General features: G+C 44.4%; 1 protein-coding gene across 1 annotated transcript; it reads right to left on the reverse strand.

Annotated features, from left to right (window-relative positions):
• Positions 1-5,927: 5,927 nt before the first annotated feature.
• LOC141243141 (uncharacterized) lies at positions 5,928-7,385 on the reverse strand. The gene is made up of 2 exons (XM_073668894.1): positions 6,827-7,385; positions 5,928-6,657 (listed from the first exon to the last, which is right to left on the reverse strand). The coding sequence occupies exons 1-2, from the start codon at positions 7,274-7,276 to the stop codon at positions 6,088-6,090; spliced, it is 1,020 nt and encodes a 339-aa protein (XP_073524995.1). The 5' UTR covers positions 7,277-7,385; the 3' UTR covers positions 5,928-6,087.
• Positions 7,386-24,445: the final 17,060 nt, after the last annotated feature.

The raw sequence follows: 24,445 nt of genomic DNA on the forward strand, positions 1-24,445 counted from the left end.
TTTTGGGAGGTAAAATTAACAAAAACAAACAATTCAGGAATTGTTTTTTGAGGTTTTTGTTTATGCCGTTCTGCGTGTGGTAAAAGTGATCAGGCAGCGTTATTCTTGGGGTCAGTACGTTTACAGCGATACTACACTTACTGTATTTTTTTTATGTTTTGGCGCTTTTACACAATAAAACAATTTTATAGAAAAAAATATTTTTTTTGCATTGCTTTATTCTGAGCGCTATAACTTTTTTATTTTTCGGCTGATGGAGCTGTATGGCAGCTTTTTTTTTGCGGAACAAGGTGACGTTTTCAGCGGTACCATTTTTATTTCTATTTTGTTTTTTGATCGCATTTTTTTCCACTTTTTGTTTGGCGATATGATGAAAAAGCATATTTTTTTGTTCCGTTTTTTATTTATTTTTATTACGGTGTGCACAGAAGGAGTTAATTAGTGTGACAGTTTTATAGCTCGGGTTGTTTCGGACGCGGCGATACCAAATATGTGTACTTTTTTTGGTTTTGTAAAAATATACGGATTTATTGGTTTAATATTTTATTTATTTTTATTTATTTTGTGATTTTTTTTTTAATAGTTTAAAACTTTTTTTTTACTTTTTTTTACATTTTTACTTAGTCCCTGTATGGGACATTAATTTTTATTTTTCTGATCACTGATCTCATGTAATGTAATACACATATATTACATTACATGAGATCTTCCCTGACTGTTTCAGTCAGTCTCCTGTCTGGCTCAGCTTGCAGGCTGAGCCAGACAGGACACCGTATATGGCAGAGCTGGAGGCGGTCATGTGACCTCCAGCTGCCATAGCAACCCCAGGTCCTGGAAGGAAACGGAGGTCTTCGGAGAGGTAAGATGACCCCCTCTCCTCCTGCTGTCTCCTATATGCCGCGATCACTATAGATCGCAGCATATAGAAGACAGCAAGGGGTTAACATCACTGGGACCTGATCTAATCAGGTCCCGATGATGTTCCCTGTCAGAGCTAACGCTCTGCACTGGAATCGCAGCGCTTGCAGGACCCTGGGGGTCCTGAGCGCTGCGAGACCACCCACCGTTTTTAAACATCGGCGCTGCACAGAGCCCGGCAAGCGCCGACGTTTATCTACAGTGGGCGGTCGGGAACCGGTTAAACTTTTTCACCCCAAAAAACTCACTATGGCAATTTACTCCATAACTACTATTATTATTATTGACATGATAAAATGTATAAATATTTAAAGTGCTCATCCTGGCACTATTAATCAGAGCTCATTTTACCTGATGCAGTTACACTATACAGATAAATGAACATACACTGTATACTCTATACCTATATACTATATATACACAAACCTACCATATATACTCTATATGCAAATGCATGTACACTGTATATTGGATACTCTATATCTATATACACAAACCTACCATATATACTCTATATGCAAATGCATGTACACTGTATATTGGATACTCTATATCTATGTACACAAACCTACCATATATACACTACATACTAATGCACATAGACTTTATATATGCTACACCTACATATCTTCATATTTTCACATCCACCTTATATACACTACACGCATATATACACATTCTTATACACTGTATAAACACATTCACCTTATATATAAGTAAATACATAGTAAAAACATAGAACTGGATTATTGATATTTACCTGTGACTTTGTGATGAACTTTTTCTGCTGAGTCTGAGATTAGTCAATCACAATCTTCCATCAGTTACACGGAGAAAATGCTGGTCTTGTTTGGCATCTAAGGGGAAACATCCGCTGGGAAGAAGACTGCTCTGCTCAAGTGATCGGCTGCAACTGGTGCATGTGGAGGATCCAGCTGTGTCATATAGGAGAAGGCTATGATGTCATAAGAGAGAAGCCGATGATGTCATAAGAGAAGAGAGAAGCCCAGGACTAGCATAGCAATATCTCCTACAGAAATTCATTATATAATTTGGAATAAATATTTATTTAGAGATATCTCTCTGTTAAACATGATAAAATGATGACATGTATAAATCTATAAAGGACTCATCTTGGTACTAATATTAATCAGAGCTCGTTTTGCCAGATGCAGATACACTATACAGATGCACATACACTGTATACTATATTACTATGTACTCTATACCTATACACTATATACAGTGGTGTGAAAAAGTTTTTGCCCCGTCCCTGATTTCTCACTCTGAGCATCCAGTGCTCCATAAACAGGCGGTGCTGCAGAGGATCGGTCGGGGCCTGGTCCGCAGATTTGGGGTGCAGCGCTCTGCTACCCAAATCCGTAAAAAGCTGGCGGACCTGAAATATAGGTCTGCCGACCGAATCGTCAGCATCCGGTCACGGACCCTGCCCCGCCGTGGTGAGTGGTTTTAAAATATGTTAACACAATATATGGCAGCACATTAGTTACAACTGCAATCACCTTAGGTATCTAATGTTATTTGTTTTCCAGCGCCTGCAGCCCCAGAGCCCCCAAGGGAGTCACCTCCAGCCCTGGAGCCCCAGCAGCATTCCTCTGCCAGCTCGCCAGCATCACTCCGTGATATAGGTGCAGCTTCATCTTTCGGTAATGCTTTGACATAAAATACGGTCCATACAACTTGGAAAGTATAGGGCTGTCATGTACTATTAAGTGTTGTGTCTTTCTCTAGCCGGTGGTGCCAGGGGATCCGGGTGGTCCTTAAGCTCGTCATCATCCGAGCAACCTGAAAACCGTAAGTGTTAAATACCAAACATGTACCTCATAGGCTGTGTGCCCACGATGCGTTTTTTAAGGTGTTTCTGCAGCGTTTTTGCTGCTGTGGAAACGCATTAAAAGCGCATGGTAGAAGGTCTGCCATGTTCCCCAATGATAATCCGCATGTGCTATGCACATGCTGCGGAAATTTCCGCTGCACATTATCATTGCGGAAAAAAACGCAGCACTACCAATTATTTTGCATAAGGTGGTTTTTTTGCGCCGCCATTGACCTGCATTATAATGCGCCAATTCCGCAATACTGCATCTGTACTTGCGTAATTAGCGCGTTCTAATGTGCGGATGGTACCCGGGAGTGGTGCATCGTGGGCACATAGCCTTAATTTGATGAATGTACAGAATTATTGGACTTTTAAGTTTAACAATTACCTCCGTAGAAATCCCAACACTACAAGATCTCCTGGCGTCACAACGGAGACTGAGTGAAGAGATCCACCAGCACGGAGTGATGCTGGCAAGATTTGTGGCAGCCCATGACCGTCACGGCAGCCAATAACTTATTTTTTGTTATGTAGTTGATATTATTTGGTTGGTTATATTTTTTATATTTTTATAAAAAAAAATTAGTTTATATCCACTATTGTCTACACTTTGTTACATCTAATCCTATCCTGTGTGATACTGCCTGACGGGTTGTGTATCTAATCCTATCCTGTGTGATACTGCCTGACGGGTTGTGTATCTAATCCTATCCTGTATGATACTGCCTAAAGGGTTTTGTATCTAATCCTATCCTGTGTGATACTGCCTAAAGAGTTGTGTATCTAATCCTATCCTGTGTGATACTGCCTGACGGGTTGTGTATCTAATCCTATCCTGTGTGATACTGCCTAAAGAGTTGTGTATCTAATCCTATCCTGTGTGATACTGCCTGACGGGTTGTGTATCTAATCCTATCCTGTATGATACTGCCTAAAGGGTTGTCTATCTAATCCTATCCTGTGTGATACTGCCTAAAGAGTTGTGTATCTAATCCTATCCTGTGTGATACTGCCTGACGGGTTGTGTATCTAATCCTATCCTGTATGATACTGCCTAAAGGGTTGTGTATCTAATCCTATCCTGTGTGATACTGCCTAAAGAGTTGTGTATCTAATCCTATCCTGTGTGATACTGCCTGACGGGTTGTGTATCTAATCCTATCCTGTATGATACGGCCTAAAGGGTTGTGTATCTAATCCTATCCTGTGTGATACTGCCTAAAGGGTTGTGTATCTAATCCTATCCTGTGTGATACTGCCTAAAGAGTTGTGTATCTAATCCTATCCTGTGTGATACTGCCTGACGGGTTGTGTATCTAATCCTATCCTGTGTGATACTGCCTAAAGGGTTGTGTATCTAATCCTATCCTGTGTGATACTGCCTAAAGAGTTGTGTATCTAATCCTATCCTGTGTGATACTGCCTGACGGGTTGTGTATCTAATCCTATCCTGTGTGATACTGCCTAAAGGGTTGTGTATCTAATCCTATCCTGTGTGATACTGCCTGACGGGTTGTGTATCTAATCCTATCCTGTGTGATACTGCCTAAAGGGTTGTGTATCTAATCCTATCCTGTGTGATACTGCCTAAAGAGTTGTGTATCTAATCCTATCCTGTGTGATACTGCCTAAAGGGTTGTGTATCTAATCCTATCCTGTGTGATACTGCCTAAAGAGTTGTGTATCTAATCCTATCCTGTGTGATACTGCCTGATGGGTTGTGTATCTAATCCTATCCTGTGTGATACTGCCTGACGGGTTGTGTATCTAATCCTATCCTGTGTGATACTGCCTAAAGGGTTGTGTATCTAATCCTATCCTGTGTGATACTGCCTGACGGGTTGTGTATCTAATCCTATCCTGTGTGATACTGCCTAAAGGGTTGTGTATCTAATCCTATCCTGTGTGATACTGCCTAAAGAGTTGTGTATCTAATCCTATCCTGTGTGATACTGCCTAAAGGGTTGTGTATCTAATCCTATCCTGTGTGATACTGCCTAAAGAGTTGTGTATCTAATCCTATCCTGTGTGATACTGCCTGACGGGTTGTGTATCTAATCCTATCCTGTGTGATACTGCCTGACGGGTTGTGTATCTAATCCTATCCTGTGTGATACTGCCTAAAACAAGCAGTGCAGGGGCAGTAAAGCCCACTCCAAAGTCGGCTTTCACACCCTCCTGCTTATTGATGTTATCAGCTGAAGTTGTGTAGGGGCAGGAAAGCCGTCTGAAGTCGGCTTTAATAGCCGCCTGCAAATTGATGTTATCAGCTGAAGTTGTGTGGGGGCATGAAAGCCGTCTGAAGTCGGCTTTAATAGCTGTCTACTAATTGATGTTATCAGCTGAAGTAGTGTAGGGGCAGGAAAGCCGTCTGAAGTCGGCTTTCATTGCCGCCTACTTATTGATATTATCAGCTGAAGTTGTGTGGGGGCAGGAAAGCCGTCTGAAGTCGGCTTTAATAGCTGTCTACTAATTGATGTTATCAGCTGAAGTAGTGTAGGGGCAGGAAAGCCGTCTGAAGTCGGCTTTCATTGCCGCCTACTTATTGATATTATTAGCTGAAGTTGTGTGGGGGCAGGAAAGCCGTCTGAAGTCGGCTTTCACAGATGCCAGCTAATTCAAGAAGAAGAGAGAAGAGGAAAGAATAGGAACATAGTATGAAAACTATAAGGAAGACCTAACATGTTGATCCAGAGGAAGGCAAAAAAAAACCATGCTCCGTTTTGGGAAAAAAAATTCCTTCCTGACTACACATACGGCAATCAGACTAGTTCCCTGGATCAACGCCCTATCAAGAATCTAATATATACAACCTATAATCTGAGTCAGACTCATAGTGCATGGTATGGCAGATCATTGCCATACCGTGCACCATGACTATGACCCCAAAGACTAAAAGAAGGGAAGTAGGAAGAGGAGGGGAAGAAAACCAGCTGTGAAGAAGACCAGAGGACACAGGGAAAAGACAGAAGACAGGTGATAAAGCCTGGAGCCGGAGGAGGAGAAGGGGAGGAGGTGATCACCAGCGGAGAGCAGGGATGGGAATAGACGGTAGAGAATGGAGGGGAGGGAACGGAGATTGGGAAGGGATCGGAGGGCAGGGGTGAGGGGTCCCACCCTCGGGAAGAGGTAAAGCAGAAAATAAGGCAACCAAAAAACATTTTTATTTCAATCAGGGTGAGATCAGAGGGCAGGGGTAAAGTTAAAAAAGAGGACAATAAACCTTGTTTTTATAAACAAACAAAAATATAAACAATTTTAACAATTTAAATAAGTATTAAATTAACAATATTTACAAAATGATAAAAAAAAATTGAAATGAAACATCACTACAGTTCTTCATATCGATTACCTGTATTTGTGTATCCGTGCCTGGGGGAAACAAAAGAATCAGAACACATGGGATACTGTGGGGGGGGGGCAAGGCTTTGTGGACGCCGGATCCTCTGCACTGGTGTGCTGTGAAGTGGGTCCGGCCTATGGGTCCAAGAATGTTGTTGAAAATGGCCAGGGTCAATCAGAGTATGTACAGTAGACGTTTCATTAAGTTCACCGGCTGCCGCTTTATTTAAAGTCTCAAACATGACCCTTTCTGCATGCGCCCTCTGTCGGTCATCCAGCCTCTGTAGTCTCTCGCCAGCATATGTTGCAAAGCTGTCCCGCTTGGCCTGGGTCTGCAGAAGTAGAATCTTGTTCGCCAGAGATACTAGATCTGGCGATGGCGGCAAGCTGGCCTTTCTTTTCCTTGATTTTCTCTGTCGCCGAGGCACAAGGTCTTCACTTGTAGAGGCCATAGGGTCTTCATTCACCGATGCCATAGGTTCCTCATTCCTTGACATAACACTCGCCTCCTCCATACCACGTTCCGTAGCCGAGATGTCGTCATCTTGCCAATGGTGCTGTGGGAACACAAAAATAAAGTTAAGATTTGGTTACAACATCCAGCAGGTATGTTATGACCAGCATGGGTACACGTGCACTAAAAAACAAATATGAGGGGCGGCTAAACTAGGGCATGTACATTGAAAGTATAAATGCTATTTACAGGGAAGCAAAGAAGGTACTTACATCTTCAACAGGGGAGTCAGTCCGTATGTCGGGGTCTTCTTCCGGGGTCTGCCGTATCGTACACACCATTCGCCGAGGTAGCTCCTGGTCACGGGTGAAGGCAAGCAAATCATAATACCATAATGTCGGCACATAAACCTCATCTGTGCCGGTACCTGACTTCTTTGATTTCTCCACCCGGTTGAGTTCTTTCTTATATACGGTACGTAGACCCTGGATCTTTCTCTTCACCAGCTCTTCATCCACCTTCTCGTTGGGGCCATGCCTTTTAAAGAGGGAAATCAATTGCTGGTAGGCCTCCCTCTTTTTCTCTCTATTGCAGTAGTCTGTTGATTTTATTTGCCAAAGGCACGGCAGGGAGCGGTAGAGGTCAATCATTTCCCTCACAAACTCTTCACTTTTGAAAGCCATCTGAAAAGGATAGCAATACAGTGAGCATACATGAAACATTTTCAAACAAAGTAAAAAGTACTACACACCATTTGCTGACTAAAAATGGCCTCCAATATATAAGCAAATATATACTTATTGAGTGTGATAAAAATCCACTAAAATAACTTACCGTGGAAACAAAGCAATATAGCTGCCTGAAGAACCCAAAAGTCAATGTTCAGTCACAGCTGAAGAAAATCCACAAATGAATGGAATCACAGCAGTAGATCGCAACTAGGATCCAAAAATCAGGACGCTGACAAGGCTTCAACAAATCCCAGATGGACGAAACTTGCCCGGAGAACACTGCTACGATCCGAAAGCAAAGCGCAGATAGGAACAAGGGAGCGGAATTGCCCCAACGTCGCCTTTTTAAAAACCCCCGGCCAATCAGAACGCAGTAGCGTCCACCAATCGAAGATGAGTGGGCGCGGAAAGGTAATTTTATGTACGCCTTTCTGTCACAGTACAGTCCCTCAAAGTGTGTATCGTTGAGTGTGGATCGTTGAAATAGCTGCTGTGTGACAGCGTCCCAGCGACCAACGAGATCGTTAGTTAGATCGCTGGGGCGGCCGAAATCGTTGGCAAGTTTACATGTTTGACGGCTCCCGAACGATCTCTCCAGCGATCTCAAAACTGTGACGTAGTAACGATCTCGCTAGCGATCTCGTTATGTGTGACAGGGCCTTAACACTTAAATGTTTCAGATCACAAGACAAATGTAAATATTAGACAAAGATAACACAAGTAAAGACAAAATGCTATTTTAAATAAAGGTCTTTATTATTAAGGGAAAAAGAAATCCGAACTTACAGGGACCTGTGTGAAAAAGTGATTGCCCCCCTCCTTTAAACATAAATTAACTGTGAAAAACTACTGAATCTATCGCGCTACTTACAATATGGTAAGTTATATAGACCCAAAAAAAGGAATAAGTAAAATGATAACCTCAAAAAGAAGTAAAATGTGATATTAAGAACATAGTGATATTAATAGGCACAAGTTAACAGCACAATTTCACAAAATATCAGTTTTCCATAGGATAAATAAAGGTACACAAGATTAAAAAGAGTCCATACAGACTTCCGGTTCCGGCTCTGACAGGGATGCGTCTGAGCTCCCAGCCCCCGTGGCGGTTAAACAGCAACATCGCACCACGCACCGATGCCACAACGCTCAAAATGAGCTCTAAGAAGGCAGCGTCACCGGCAGCAAAGGAGGGACGCATGGAGAGGTGACTCCGCAACACCGGGAGCGAGCACGGAACCTCGTCTCCTCAGCCCCAGCGGCAGAAGGTAACCGCCAAGATGGCGGCGGGCGGGAAGCAGAGGGACACAACGCGGGGACAACGACAGCAGAAGAAGCTGGAGGGTTCCGTAAGCACAGACAGTAGCATAGATGTGGCAGCCAGTGGAGGGGAGTGTAGTGAAGGAGACGAAGAAGTACCCTCACCTGGTCACACTATGCCCCCACTAGATTATAAAAAGCTGGCACAGGAAGCATCACACTACCTAGCAGAAGATCTCAGGGAGACAATCAGAGAGGTGATGAAAGAGGCTCTGCTGGGCTTGCAAATCATATCTGACCAGCATGAATCCAGACTCCATACCTTAGAACAGAGGTTATCTGATTCGGAGGACAGGGTGTCACAACTGGAGAACCAAGTCTCTGATCTTCTCCAACAGTCAGCTTACACTAAAGACAAACTAGAGGATCTGGAGAACCGCTCGAGACGCATCAACCTGAAAATCATAGGGCTGCCTGAATCTATACCAAATGGGGCACTAAATGACATCTGAAAATTGAAATTTCTCGTGCCTTAGGGATTTCGCACAAATGCAAGGTAGAAAGAGCCCACAGAGTTGGCATGCCTCCAGCGACAAGACCAGATTCCAGCAAAATCAACAATTCTGAGTCTCAGATGCGTGAAAAGAACCGCACCTCCCTCCAGTCAAGACCAAGACAAGTGATTGTGCGCTACCTTGATTATAAAGACAAAGAAAATATCTTGCGCACCTTTAAGGGTATGAGACGTCCAGTATTGATTGGAGAGCATAGGATCCTGATTTTTGGAGATTTTTCTGTGGCGGTTACCAAGTTGAGAAAAGCTTTTAGCCCGGCATGTAGCATCATGTACAAGAGGAACATCCGTCTCCAACTCCTGTACCCTGCAGTGCTTAAATATAGAGGCCCTGATGGCAGGCTTAAAGTGCAGCGTGATCCCCAGGAAGCGCTAAGACATCTCACGCAAAGAGAGCCTGCGGATAGAAGTAATCACATATCTCCCAGATCGGATGAAATTAGACCGTCGGGGTCTCCGGACCTTGCCGTGATGCAGACTCCCGATCGCCTGGGCCCCGGCATGGTGAAATCTTGCCCTAGTCATCGGGAGGAGGTGTCCAAACCTTGTCCCCGAAAGAAAAGGGGGGCACAAACTACAGTGGGCCCACATGAGGTCAGCACTCAATCGCTTCTGAACCTTTGCCTATTCAAGACAGTGAAGATTTGTGCTAAGTCTGTCTCTCACTGGTAACATTAAGCTGTTTTTCTTGGGGTTTCTTCCCCTTTTTTTTTAATCTTTTCCCTCTTTTCCTTCCTCCGTGGACTCTATTCTACACTATTGGATGACTTCTTGAGCATTTGGAGGATTGGAACAGGGGTTGAGGAGAGGCGCTATGTATATGCAAAGACGGTTGCTACACTTTAAACTTTGTTCATAAGCCGTTGGGCGGGAGAGAAAGGAGGTTACCTGTCAGTATATGGAAGTTCGTTTACGTCGAATATTTAGAGGGATAATTGTTGAGGGGAGGGGGAGGGTATTTTTACAAGGGGGGGAAATGGGAATGGTTTTTACTGTTGTTGTATAAAGAGTTTTCAGAGCGCGATCCACTTAATGCAACGTCGTCTCAAATTATAATGTGCTGTTATACCACAAATTATGCTTACCCAGTTAGAGAGTACCATCACCTAATCTCACTATATAACAAAGAACATGGTTAAGGTTATAACCTGGAACGTTAAAGGATTAAGATCCCCGGAATAAAGATCAATGATATTGCGACATCTGAAGAGACTTAACGCTGATATTGCCATGTTACAGGAAACTCATTTGTCCCAAAATGAAATGTTTAGAATGCATAGAATGTGGGTAGGGCAGTATATGGCTCTGGGGCGGAAGGGAGGAAAGCAGGCGTGCTAATTCTGGTCAACAGGGCCTTCCAACACAAAATCCTCTCTGAGGTCAGGGACGATGGGGGACGCCTGATACACCTGGTACTGGATAGTCCGTCAGGTAGACTAAGTCTCTATAATATTTATGCCCCTAACTCGGCCCAGAAAGACTTCTTTACATACATTCAAAAGTTGGTCCTGGAAGATGGAGAGGATACAAAAATTTTGGGGGTGACTTCAATACAGTAGTATCTAGCTTAGAAGATAGAAGAAGGGGAGGACGTCATGGACTCTGTGTTGCCCAAAACGAGGAGTTCCAGGAGGGGTCGGGACTACTCCACAATTTGATTTCCTGCTTATGCTTGGGGGATGTGTGGAGAATGTATCATCCCCTATATCGTGGTGAATTCACACATTATTCTCACCCGCATGATTAGTGGTCACGTATAGACATGTTCTTACTGGGGGGGGTGCCGATAGATAGAGTAGAAGATGTGACCATAGAAGACATGGCTATTTCAGACCACAATCCAGTCACTCTACAATTGACAGATTCATCGCCAAGAGGGACAGATTATCTGTGGCGCTTCTCGTCATATCTTAGACGAGACGGGAATTTTGACAAATTATTAGGGGAATGGTGGACTGAATTCTCATTAGACAATGAAGCTCACAGGTCTGATCCACGGTTATTTTGGGAAACGAGTAAGGCCGTAATGAGAGGTAAAATCCTAGCCTACACAAAGACACAGAAATGTAAGGCCAATGAGCAGTTTAAAACTGCTAGCGAGGCCGTCAGGAAGGCGTACACTCAATTGAAAAATCTACAAACGTTGGACTTGAAATCCCAGTGGGTGACAGCTAAACAAAAATTTGACGCATGGGCCAAGAAAAAAGAGCTATTTTGGAAAGCCCAATGGGAGGTTGATTTATATAGATACGGGGATATAGCAGGAAAAATTTTAGCCAATTTAGCCAGAGGAAAGAGGCCGCATACGGCAATAACATCTTTGAAAAAGAAGGATGGTACTTTAGAATCCACTCCAAGGGGGATAAACAATCTACTGGGAAAATACTATTCAGAATTCTACAAAGACAATCTAGGGCCAAGAGAGGGAAGGGAGGACTGGTTGAAAAAAGTAAAATTACCAAACTTAGCAGAGGGAGAACTTGAGGGGTTAAATAGAGAAATAACCCAAGAAGAGGTCCTTGAGACGATAAAAAACCTGGGTTCCCACAAGGCTCCGGGTCCTGACGGGTTCACTGGGGAATATTATAAAGCGCTTAATGATAAAGTTGCCACCTGCATGGTCCCTTACTTTAATAAGATCTTGAGGGGTGAGCGCCTGTCTGATCAAACCAATATGGCATATATTAAACTTTTCCCGAAAGGAGAAAGGGTAGCAACCGATCCCTCCAGTTATAGACCCATTTCACTAATCAATCAGAATCTCACGATTCTGCCCAAGATTATGGCAGACTGTCTGGCACAAATTATGCCACGGCTTATCGGGAGCCAACAATCGGGGTTTATAAAGGGAAGGTCGGCAGTGGGTAATATTAGGAAGGCTATATTGATCCTGGATGAGGTGGGAAGGGGGAGGTTATGCAGGGATGATCCACCGGCATTACTATTGTTGGACGACGAAAAAGCGTTTGACAATGTAAGTTGGGCATGGCTTGATATGGTTTTGGATGCCTTTGGCTTTCTCGGGTCCTTTAGTACCTTTCTAAAAACACTATACTTTAACACAAGAGCGAAGGTGAACACCCCGGGCTTTCTGTCTGCAGCCTTCCCCTTGGAGAAGGGAAAACGCCAGGGATGTCCCTTGTCTCCTTTGCTTTTCAACCTGGCAATTGAACCTTTTTCTCGATTCCTCAATGATGGCGATGCATTTGAAGGAATACGAGTAGGGCAAAGAACTGTTGAATCAGCTTTATTTGCTGACAATGTAATATTATTTTTAAATAGACCGGGAAGAGATATGGGCAACCTGCTTGCACAGCTTGAAGTCTATGGCTCCTTTTCTGGCTTCAAACTAAACAAATCTAAATGTGAGCTGCTCAGACTGGGTGAGTCAGGTCGCAACATCCATCATGAGAGGTTGGTGGACCGGATAGGAGGTATTAAGGTTAGACGTGACCACATAAAATATCTAGGGGTTTATCTGGGGAGGTCTGCGAGCTCTGTGTATTCTCTGAACTTTGGCCCGTTAATTGCCAAGATAGAGAAAGAGTTGGAGGAGTGGAAAAACCTCCCATTGTCTCTATTGGGGAGGTGTCATCTGATAAAGATGATTAGTTTAGCGAGACTGCTGTACCCACTACAGACGATCCCTCTTCTCCTCCGATATACAGACATCAAACGACTCAATGTAGCATTCACGAGATTCTTATGGAGAGGAAAGAGAGCGAGAATAAGAACTGATACCCTGACGCTTCCCAAAGACAGGGGGTGGTTAGGACTCCCGGATATTAGGGGATATAATTTGGCTTGTCTTTCCCGACATGTGCTAGACTGGCTAAAGAAATCTAGCAAACACTCTAACTATGAAGATGAGGTGGAACTATGTAGACCATGGGACCCGGTTAGTCTCCTTCATGCCTCTTGGTCTGACATTCCGCAGTCTTTGAAACACTCATTGATATACAGAGACACAGCGATGTGCTGGAAGCGGTCCGAAAGAAATTTAAGTTGGCGTGGAGGGTTTCAAAATATTTGAATCCCTGGGCCCATATCGGCTTTAAAATGGGAAGGGAGAACATTCTATTCAAGGAATGGAGAGTTAGGGGCATTCAGAGGATGGGTGACCTGTTACATGTGACTAAGAAAAGATGGTTACGTGGGTCGGAAGTGTTAGAGAAGTACGGTCTATCGGCCATGCAGTTGATGCAATATGGACAACTACAGTTCCATGTCTTAAACCAGCTGAAGGATGTCTCGATGGAATGCGTTACAATCTCTTACTTATACAAACGATTGAAAGACATAACCTCATTTGAGGGCGTTGATAAGAGATTTAAAGGTTGGGAGAGATTGATTTAAACTGAAGATCTGGAGGACAAAATACTTAAAGGCTGGGAATTGGTGAGAAAGTATATACCTAATGAAAAGTGGAGGAACATGCAATTCCGTATCATGTATAGAGCGATATTTGGCTTTACCATACCACCAACACCACAAGCACCTGATAGGTTACAAAGTTGCCCAAAATGTGACACCCCTAAGACAGATATGATTCATGGCCTGTGGACTTGTACAGCTATTCAGGGTTTTTGGAGACGTGTTATTACGGCAACACAAGATATTTATAATAATGACATAGGTCACGACCCCTTGACATGGCTGTTACACTTCCCGGCGGAAAAAATTTGGAGATGAAAAGAAGCTAGATTATTGCACATTATAGCTATAACAGCTAAGAAACTTATTTTAAGGGACTGGCTGAGTGGGGCATGCCCCAAGATCCCAGACTTAGTAACAATGCTGAAAGACAACATATTGACTGAGAGGATGGAAACTGAGAGAAACAAGGATATCTTGACAGAAATTTTTTTTAATACGTGGAGAGCCTTCAAAATTTTGCATCTGACCCCGGACGAGTTGGTTCGTACGGTCCTTCCATTTAAAAATTCCAACTGGTATCTACTAGAAGACTTGAATGGTACTCTGGGGATCTTAAAGATATAGAAGTGGTTTTATTGTTTGTGGTGATAGCGGAGGAACCTTCATTCGATATCTTTCAGGACACTACTAGAGTCATTTGATATACATGATAGATGGCTGTACTGCATTTTGTGGATGTATCTATATTGGGGGCTTATGTTTGATTTTGATTTTGTGCTCTTATGATGTTATTTTGTTATTTTGCTATTTTGTACCATTGACAAACTGTAATAAAAATGATTTTGGAAAAAAAAAAAAAAAAAAGAGTCCATAATAATAATATCATAGAATCATAGAATCATAGAATCATAGAATGGTAGAGTTGGAAGGGACCTCCTGGGTCATCTGGTCCAACCCCCTGCTCAAAGCAGGATTCACTAGATCATCTCAGACAGATGTCTGTCCAGCCTCTGTTTGAAGACGTCCATTGAAGGGGAACTAACCACCTCTCGTGGCAGCATGTTCCACTCATTAATCACCCTAACTGTCAAAAAGTTTTTTCTAATATCTAATCTGTGTCTCCTCCCATTTAGTTTCATCCCATTGCTTCTAGTCTTTCCTTGTGCAAATGAGAATAAAGATGATCCTTCTACAATGTGACAGCCCTTGACATATTTGTAGACAGCTATTAAGTCTCCTCTCAGTCTTCTTTTTTGCAAGCTAAACATTCCCAAATCCTGCAACCGTTCCTCATAGGACATGGTTTGCAGACCAGTCACCATTCTGGTCGCTCTTCTCTGAACTTGCTCCAGTTTGTCTATGTCTTTTTTAAAATGTGGTGCCCAAAACTGTATACAGTATTCCCGATGAGGTCTGACCAAAGAGGAGTAAAGACCGATAATGACTTCACGTGATCTAGACTGTATGCTTCTGTTAATACATCCCAGAATTGTATTTGCCTTTTTTGCTGCTGCATCACACTGTTGACTCATGTTCAGTCTATGATCTATTAGTATACCTAAGTCTTTTTCACATGTACTGTTGCTTAGCTCTATTCCTCCCATTCTGTATATGCTTTAGATGATTAGTCAGTATACAGTATAGTTCAAGAGTCCTTAATGTACTCCAACTTTATGGCAAAGGTAAATATCCAGATGTTATTTTTCATAGAAGAAAGTCCTGTTGCGTAGATAAAAGTAGAGATGAGCGGTGTTCGACTCGAACTGTTCGCCAATCTCAAATTCGAGCTGTTTTGGGCGGTGTTCGAGCCGTTCGGCGAACACGAACGATTTGAAAAAAATTCGGCTGTTCGAGGTTATGTTCGATAACTGTTCGTGCACCAAAATCATAACTGGATTTTTTCTCAGTAATGCTGAAAATTAATCTTAATACGCAGTTTGAGTGTACAGCGGGGCGGGGGGAGGGGCAGGGGATGGATCTCTGCACGAATAATGAAGATCTCCATTTTTTTTTTCTTTCCCGCATTTACAGTGGGGATGTGCAATCTGTCAGCCTATCAGCAGCGCACACACGGAGCGAAGTGCTTTTTTTCACACAAGCAAGGGCATGTGTCATTGGCAGTGTATGTCACATGTCGTTGCTCTATAAGACCCAGCCATTTTCCCCGTCGCCACCATTTTCTCACTGCTGCAGCTGCGTGTTAGACGGCACCGCTGTTGCTGTGTGCGCTATACTTTCAGTGTTAATTTCAAGCCAATTTTCGCACAAATCTACAGATAGCTTGGGAGTAGGGAATAGTTCTGATTGCAGTCCTTTTAAGGACTAGGTTACATCATTTCATACGACTTTTATCAGGCAGGTCTGTGCTCTTAAATAGATAGGTTGAGAGTAAAGACTAATTGTAATTGCAGTCCTTTTCAGGACTAAGTTACATCATTTCCTATCACTTTTTGCCAGGCAGGTCTGTGCCAGTGCTGTGCAAGCTTTTTTCACAGCATTTGGCTAAATCTAGCAAAGCAAATCCTTTTTGGCCTATTGCAGAGTGTGTTAGTCAGTGGAGTAGCCTATCTGTGTTACAAGCTACACTACCTGTGTATAGAATACAAATTTTTGTACTGCACCTAGTGAAGTAAAACCTTTTGGGCATAGCATCATTCTATTAGTCCATCTATACTAACCTCCACCAGGTTGCAAATTCAATATAATTTTTTTCTGCATCTAGCTCTGAAAAAATATTTCAGCTTCTAGCAGTGTGTGGGACTTGTTCTATTAGTCCATCTATACTGACCTCCATCAGGTTGCAAATTCAATCTAATTTTTTTCTGCATCTAGCTCTGAAAAAATATTTCAGCTTGTAGCAGTGTGTGGGACTTGTTCTATTAGTCCAGCTATACTGACCTCCATCAGGTTGCAAATTCAATCTAATTTTTTTCTGCATCTAGCTCTGAAAAAATATTTTGGCTTCTAGCAGTGTGTGGGACTTGTTCTATTAGTCCATCTATACTAACCTCCATCAGGTTGCAAATTCAATATAATTTTTTTCTGCATCTAGCTCTGAAAAAATATTTCGGCTTCTAGCAGTGTGTGGGACTTGTTCTATTAGTCCATCTATACTGACCTCCATCAGGTTGCAAATTCAATCTAATTTTTTTCTGCATCTAGCTCTGAAAAAATATTTCGGCTTCTAGCAGTGTGTGGGACTTGTTCTATTAGTCCATCTATACTGACCTCCATCAGGTTGCAAATTCAATCTAATTTTTTTCTGCATCTAGCTCTGAAAAAATATTTCGGCTTCTACCAGTGTGTGGGACTTGTTCTATTATTCCATCTATACTGACCTCCATCAGGTTGCAAATTCAATCTAATTTTTTTCTGCATCTAGCTCTGAAAAAATATTTCGGCTTCTAGCAGTGTGTGGGACTTGTGCTATTAGTCCATCTATACTGACCTCCATCAGGTTGCAAATTCAATATAATTTTTTTCTGCATCTAGCTCCGAAAAAATATTTCGGCTTCTAGCAGTGTGTGGGACTTGTTCTATTAGTCCATCTATACTAACCTCCATGAGGTTGCAAATTCAATATAATTTTTTTCTGCATCTAGCTCTGAAAAAATATTTGGCTTCTAGCAGTGTGTGGGACTTGTTCTATTAGTCCATCTATACTGACCTCCATCAGGTTGCAAATTCAATCAAATTTTTTTCTGCATCTAGCTCTGAAAAAATATTTCGGCTTCTAGCAGTGTGTGGGACTTGTTCTATTAGTCCATCTATACTGACCTCCATCAGGTTGCAAATTCAATCTAATTTTTTTCTGCATCTAGCTCTGAAAAAATATTTCGGCTTCTAGCAGTGTGTGGGACTTGTTCTATTAATCCATCTATACTGACCTCCATCAGGTTGCAAATTCAATATAATTTTTTTCTGCATCTAGCTCAGAAAAAATATTTCAGCTTGTAGCATTGTGTGGGACTTGCTCTATTAGTCCATTTATAGTGACCTCCATCAGGTTGCAAATTCAATATAATTTTTTTCTGCATCTAGCTCTGAAAAAATATTTCGGCTTCTAGCAGTGTGTGGGACTTGTTCTATTAGTCCATCTATACTAACCTCCATCAGGTTGCAAATTCAATATAATTTTTATCTGTATCTAACCCAGCCAATACTTTTGGCCTAATACCACAGTTTGGCCACTCAGCTCTGCTCGGTTCCCATCCATTGTTTTTTTGTGCAAACAACTCCAAAGTTGTGAATTAGTTAACCACCAAAATGAGTGGAAAAAGGCCTGCTGCTTGTGGAAAGGGGAATAGGCATGTTGGGAAGGGGAAAAAAGGTTGTGTCCATGGGGTAGGTGTTAAAGCAACAGTAACATCTGCAGAAGAAAGACCATCTTTAAGCCAAACTAAAATGTCTACTTCTTTTAGCGAACAATGTGATAAGATCCCTTTCTTACGGCCACGCCAATCGCTACAAATTCCAGATGAGGCACAAAAACAGCAGGTGCTTCAACGGATATCAAGTGCTCCTTTAAGTGGGCTCTCCTCCACCTCAACTTCAACATCACAAATACTCCAGTCCTCAGAGGTGTCACCCCAATCGCACTTGCTTCCTCACAGCTCCCAAGTCTCCAGCTGCCCGTCTGAGTATGGGGTAGAACAGATGGTTGAGTCTGCAGAGCTGTTTACTCATACTATAGCCTGGGAATCAGAGGTCGGCTCCAGAGCTTCTGTGAATCCAGACGAGGAAATGATCTGCACTGATGCCCAGAATCTTTATGAGTCGGATCCAGGACCAGACGCAGAAGGTTCTGACCATAATGTAGACCCTCGTTCCCAAACTGTAACTCCTGTTGGTGGAGACAATGAGGAAGATGATGATGAGACTCAAATACCTGATTAGTTTTTTGTCACGGCAGGAACAGGTTGGCTCTGAGGACGACGGGTGTGATAACACACAGGGTGATGATGATGAGGTTGGAGATCCCACTTACTGTCAACCCACAGTCAGCCAAGAGATGAGGTCAGCAGAGGAGGTGGAGGAGGATGCTAGTGACGACGAGGTCAGGTTGCGCCTTCCTGGACAGAGACGTAGTACTGGAAGCACGTCAACAACTGCATCCTCAAACACAACTCTGCCTCTGACCACAAGTCGTGGTGGCTCTTCAGATCGCATGGGTGCTAAGCCTTGCATAGCCTGGGCATTTTTTCAGATCGATAAAGATGACCCAACTCGTGTTATCTGTAACATTTGTCAGCAAAAGCTAAGTAGAGGCCAAAAAATACATAGTTTGAGTACTTCATGCATGAACCAGCACATGGACATGAAGCATAAGTTGCAGTGGGAAGCTCACTGTGCTACAATGTGGCCTAGCCGGCCGTGCCAACCACCGTCTGCCACATCTTGTGCATCCGCGGCCTCTTCATCCTCTGTGACTGGGGGGATAGCAGTCACACCTGTTTTGGGACGCAGACCTGCCACCTCTTTACCCGCAACAGCCAGCGTGATTGGCAGGTCATCATTTTCTTTGGAGGTGGTAACACCAGCTGGTGTTGAGCGCTGTCCGACATCGATAGCACCACCTTTGGATCAAGGCAACCTAACATGTCCGCCTGCATCTTCCTCACAGACCGGCAGTTTGCCGGGGACACCCTTCTCAACCCCGTCTAAGCACAACAGCCAGCCCTCGGTCCCTCAGATGTGGACAAGTAAAAGACCATTTCCTCCTAGCCATGAGAAAGCTAAGAGGTTGAATTTCACCATCTGCAAGCTCTTGGCTACAGAAATGCTTCCTTTCTACCTGGTGGACACAAAGGATTTTCGAGACTTTATGTCCGTCGCAGTGCCCCAGTACCAGATGCCCAGTCGGCACTACTTCTCAAAGAAAGGTGTGCCTGCGCTCCACGAGCATGTCGCACACAACATCATCGCTTCTTTGAGAAACTCTGTGTGACAGGGTGCATTTCACCACAGACACTTGGACGAGTAGGCATGGACAGGGGCGTTACATGTCGCTGACTGGGCACTGGGTAACTATGGTGACAGCAGGACAAGGGGCTGCTGTCCAAATCTTGCCGTCCCCACGAGTTGTGCGTCAGTCCTCTTTATCTCAAAGTTCCTCCACTGCTTCTGCCTCCTCAACCTCCTCTCGGTCCTCCACCTGCACCCAAAGCCTGTCTGGTCATGCCACAAGCTTTCTAACTGCGCAGAAGGGATCCTGCACACCTCCTTACTATGCTGGCAGCAGGGCTCAACGTCATCAGGCAGTTTTTACTTTGAAATGTCTGGGAAATGTGAGTCACACAGCTGAGGAGTTGTGGTCAGCTCTGGAGAACCAGCTTCATGAATGGTTGTCTCCACAGGACCTGAAACCAGGGAAGGCCGTGTGCGACAATGCTGCAAACCTGGGTGCGGCCCTTCGCCGGGGCAATGTCACACACGTGCCTTGTATGGCTCACGTGTTGAACCTGGTTGTCCAGCAATTTTTAGCCCACTATCCCGGACTAGATGGCCTTCTGCAGAGGGCACGGTCGCTGTGTGCTCACTTCCGCCGTTCGCATCCTGCAGCTCAGCGACTTACATCTCTACAGAAGTCGTTGGGCCTGCCACTTCACCGGCTAAAATGCGATGTGCCTACCCAGTGGAATTCAATTCTGCACATGTTGCAGCGACTGTGGCAGCACCGACAAGCCCTGGTGCAATACGTTCTGACATATAGCCTGGGCCAACGAGATCCAGAGGTGGGGCAAATCACGCTGGAGGAGTGGTCTCAGATCAGGGACCTATGCACCCTTCTGCACAGTTTTGAAATGGCGACGAAGATGTTTAGTGCTGACGATGCCATTATCAGCATGACTATTCCGGAGATTTACATGCTGGAGCACATGTTAAACAGAATTCGGAGTCTGGTGGTGGCACAAGAGGAGGTGGAGGAAGTAGAGGAGGAGGAGTTGTATGCGGAAGGGCTAACATCTGCAAAGTCCAGACGGTCGGCAGCACCAAGGCAGCAGGCATGTGAGGGTGGGGGAGATGGTTTTACCAGGGCGCATGGTAGCAGCCAAATTAGTGAGGAAGGTGCAGGAGCCCAGGAAGAAGTGGAGGACGAACTGATGGAAGACTCATCAGATGAGGGAGACCTTGATCACATTTCTGTTGTGCGAGGTTGGGGGGAGAGGACAGAGGAAGGAAGCATGATTGTTACCTCGCCACCAACACAACAGGGACTTGGTGCTCCTGGATGCGCAAGACACATGAGTGCCTTCTTGCTGCACTACCTGCAACATGACCCTCGAATTGTGAGAATTAGAAATAATCCTGACTACTGGGTTGCCACACTGCTAGATCCCCGGTACAAAAGTAAATTTGCAGAAATTATTCCTGCCATAGAAAGGGATGCACGCATGCAGGAGTATCAGCAGAGACTGTTGCAGAATCTTACATGTGCTTTTCCACAAAACACCAGTGGTGCACGTAGTGAATCTCACAGTTCCAACTTGCCAACCGTGGGACCTTCGAGTGTTCAGCACTCAAACCGTAACAGAAACACAGTATCTCCTGGTAACATCAATTTTGCGGAATCATTTCACCACTTTTTTAGCCCATCCTTTGCAAGGCCACAGGAGACAAGCAGTCTGGCACATAGTCAACGCCTAGAGACCATGGTACAGGAGTATCTCCAAGTAAACATTGAAGCCATGACTGTGTCACTAGACCCTTGCTCTTTTTGGGCTTCCAATCTGGATAAATGGCCGGAGCTCGCCACTTACGCCTTGGAGATCTTGTCATGCCCTGCAGCCAGCGTTCTGTCTGAACGTGTGTTCAGCGCTGCTGGTGGTGTGCTGACAGATAAGCGCACGCGGCTCTCCACTGATAATGTAGACAGACTCACGTTCATAAAGATGAACAAATCATGGATCCAAAATTACTTTTCTACCCCTGTGTCATCCTGGGGAGAGTAAAAGCTTGATGATTTGTTAAAATCACCTCACCAACCGTTTTAAGCTTTAAAATTACTAATCATGTTTATCTGTATCATTGCTGGAAAATAATTTGGGTTTGTAGCAGTGTGCAGTACTGATTCTATTAGGCCATCTATACTAAGCTCCACCAGATTTAAAATTAATAATAATTTTTAGCTGCATCTAGCCCGGAACATAATTTTGGGGCTCCTAGATGCGCAAGACACATGAGTGCCTTCTTGCTGCACTACCAGCAACATGTCCCTGAGATTGTCGAATTCGAAGTAATCCTGACTACTGGGTTGCCACACTCTTCGATCAACCTTTTCATTTTAATAAAGAATAAAAAAATGGTTTCTGCTTCAATTGTTTTGCATGAGGACAGAATACCCTCCCAGAGCTGTTGCTTAGATGTGAACTGCCTCCCGCCATAATAGACACTCCTTTTGATGATGCTCCAGAGGTACTCAATGGGGTTGAGGTCAGGGGAGCATGGGGGTCACACCATAAGTTTGTCCCCTTTTATGCCCATATCAGCCAGAGATGCAGATCTGTTATGTGCAGCATGAGACGGTGCATTATCATGCATGAAAATGATCTTGCTGTGGAATACACGGTTCTTCTTCTTGAACCATGGAAGGAAGTGCTGTTTGAGAAACTCCACATACATTATGGAGTTCATCTTTACCCCTTCAGGGATCCTAAAGGGGCCGACAATCTCTCTCCCCATGATTCCTGCCCAAAACATTACTCCACCTCCTCCTTGTTGGCACCGTAGCCGTGTTTGCGTGGGGTGTCCATCAACCAGCCATCCTCCACTCCATCTATCTGGACCATCGAGCATTGCACGGCACTCATCGGTGAACAAAACAGTTTTGAAGTCAGTCTTAATGTATTGTTTGGCCCACTGGAGCCGTTTCTGCTTGTGTGCAGTGGATAGAGGAGGTCGACAGGATGGCTTACGCACAGCTGGAAACCTCTTAAGGACTCTGCATCTTGTTGTTCGGGGGACGTTGGAGGCACCAGCAGCTTCAAAAACTTGTCTGCTGATATAACAAGGCTTTTTTGCCGCTGCTCTTTTAACCTGACGTAATTGCCTGTAGGAAAGAGTCCTCAATTTTACCTTATCAGCACGCACACGTGTGTACTGTGAATCAGCTACATACTTCTTGATTGTGCGATGATCAGGATGAAGTGTCTTGGCAATGTTGATTGTAGTCATGCCTTGACCTAAACACTCCACAATTTGTTGCTTCTCAGCAGCCGACACATCCTTTTTCTTTCCCATTTTGGCAGAAAATGTAGGCTGCTTAATAATGTGGGACAGCTTTCTTAAGTAGTCTTGCCTTTCATTGGACACACCTGCCAAACTAATTAGCACAGCTGTCTGCAATTGCTTACAGTGATATAAAGAGCCCTGACTCACATCACCATCAATGAGTTTAACTGACAAACAAACAAATTCTTCCCTTATAACTCCTAAACACTTTTTGCATAATAATTTGGAACACAGTGTACATGTGCTTTTCCACAAAACACCAGTGGTTCACGTAGTGAATCTTACAGTTCTAACTTGCCAACTGTGGTCTGTATGGAGTTGTTCAATAAAGGGCCCAAAATTAAGATAACATAGACGGGAGAGGTCTCTATGAATACGAATTCCTAAGTATTTGATACCCTGTGAGGGCCAGTCAAAGGGAAAGTTGGACTGAATGGAATCCTGTATGGATTTGGGGAGGGAGACATCGAGGGCCTCAGACTTCGCTGCATTGATTTTAAAATTTGACCATGTAACAAAGTGATCTATTTCAGCCATAACAGCAGGGATGGATATATGTGATTGAGTGATATATACTAGGACATCATCAGCAAATAGAGAGCACTTGTACTCGGTGCCTCCCACCTCAATCCACCTAATATTGGGGTTATGGCGAATTGATGAGAGCAGGTGCTCCGTCACTAGGATGTATAAGAGAGGGGACAGAGGACATCCCTGCCTTGTCCCATTGGTGATTATGAAAGGTGATGAAAATGTTCTGACGTTCCCCTGGGCCTTGGGACACCCGGAGCAGGACCCTTTTTGGTGGATGCTGGTGGTTGTAGTCTCCGTGGCGGCGACCCGGTTCCGTGGCTCAGGGCGGTCAAACCAGTGGCGGAACTATTTATGTGGTTTTGATGTTTAAATGTCTGACTACGCCACCCGTGGATTGTGGTCAGAGTGAACCGCCGTTGCAGGGCAGACCGCTGAGGCTGGTGTTGTGGGTGCAGCAGAGCGTAGTATAACTCCCCACGGGAGGAGTATAGCCTCAGGGCAGTGTATGCGGAGGATGGGGGTGAGTCAGTGATGCAGTCCAGGGCCTTTACTCACAGTTCTTATTATCCAGACCACTTCTGCAGGTAACGGCTGCCCACATCGTACTGTGCTCACCAGGTGAGGGGCTCAGGCAACTCCCAGATAACTTTGGAGCGCTTCACAGGACCCCCTTTGTGTGTGCTTTCTCTGGCCTTTCTTACCCCACCAGTGACCACGCTTCTGTCCGGCTGCTTCGGGCCTCCTCTTGGTAAACTTGGCGCCAGTTTCCCTGACCCTATGTGGTGCCTTCCTAGCGGGTGTAGCGAGGGGCTGCGCCACATAAAATGTCACAGCCTCCGGTTTGTAGCTGAGGGTCGTTTCCTGCCTCCACTAGTTTCGGGGACCGGTCTCCCCCTTTGGCCTGACCCCTCCAGGCAGGTGGATTCGGGCGTGCGGTGGCGACTAGCCCGTCCGCACCCCTGGGATCTCTTCGTTCCTCGTTCCTGGAGCCTTCTCCGCTCCTCTTCCTTCCTTCTCCCTCTTCCAGGCCTGAGCCTCTGTTACTAGGCCCGCCTCCGGAGCAGAGCTCATGCAGAGCCCCTGCTCCCTGTCACTTCTGCTCAGACTTCTCTGCACTGAACTAAGATGGTGCCCACCTTTTATACTCCCTTCTCAATGCACCCAGGAACTGCTTCCTCCCTGCT

The sequence above is a fragment of the Phyllobates terribilis genome, unplaced genomic scaffold (assembly GCF_046119375.1).
Source record: "Phyllobates terribilis strain yellow unplaced genomic scaffold, ASM4611937v1 Scaffold_1118__1_contigs__length_406537, whole genome shotgun sequence".
Lineage (NCBI taxonomy): Eukaryota > Metazoa > Chordata > Amphibia > Anura > Dendrobatidae > Phyllobates > Phyllobates terribilis.

Bases quoted from the DNA above. Each gene is read 5' to 3' on its own strand.
- LOC141243141 (XM_073668894.1), bottom strand. From the start codon at position 7,276: ATGTTTCATGTATGCTCACTGTATTGCTATCCTTTTCAGATGGCTTTC. The intron at 6,658-6,826 runs GTAAGTACCTTC...GTGTTCCCACAG, and splicing joins CTGACTCCCCTGTTGAAGAT to CACCATTGGCAAGATGACGA.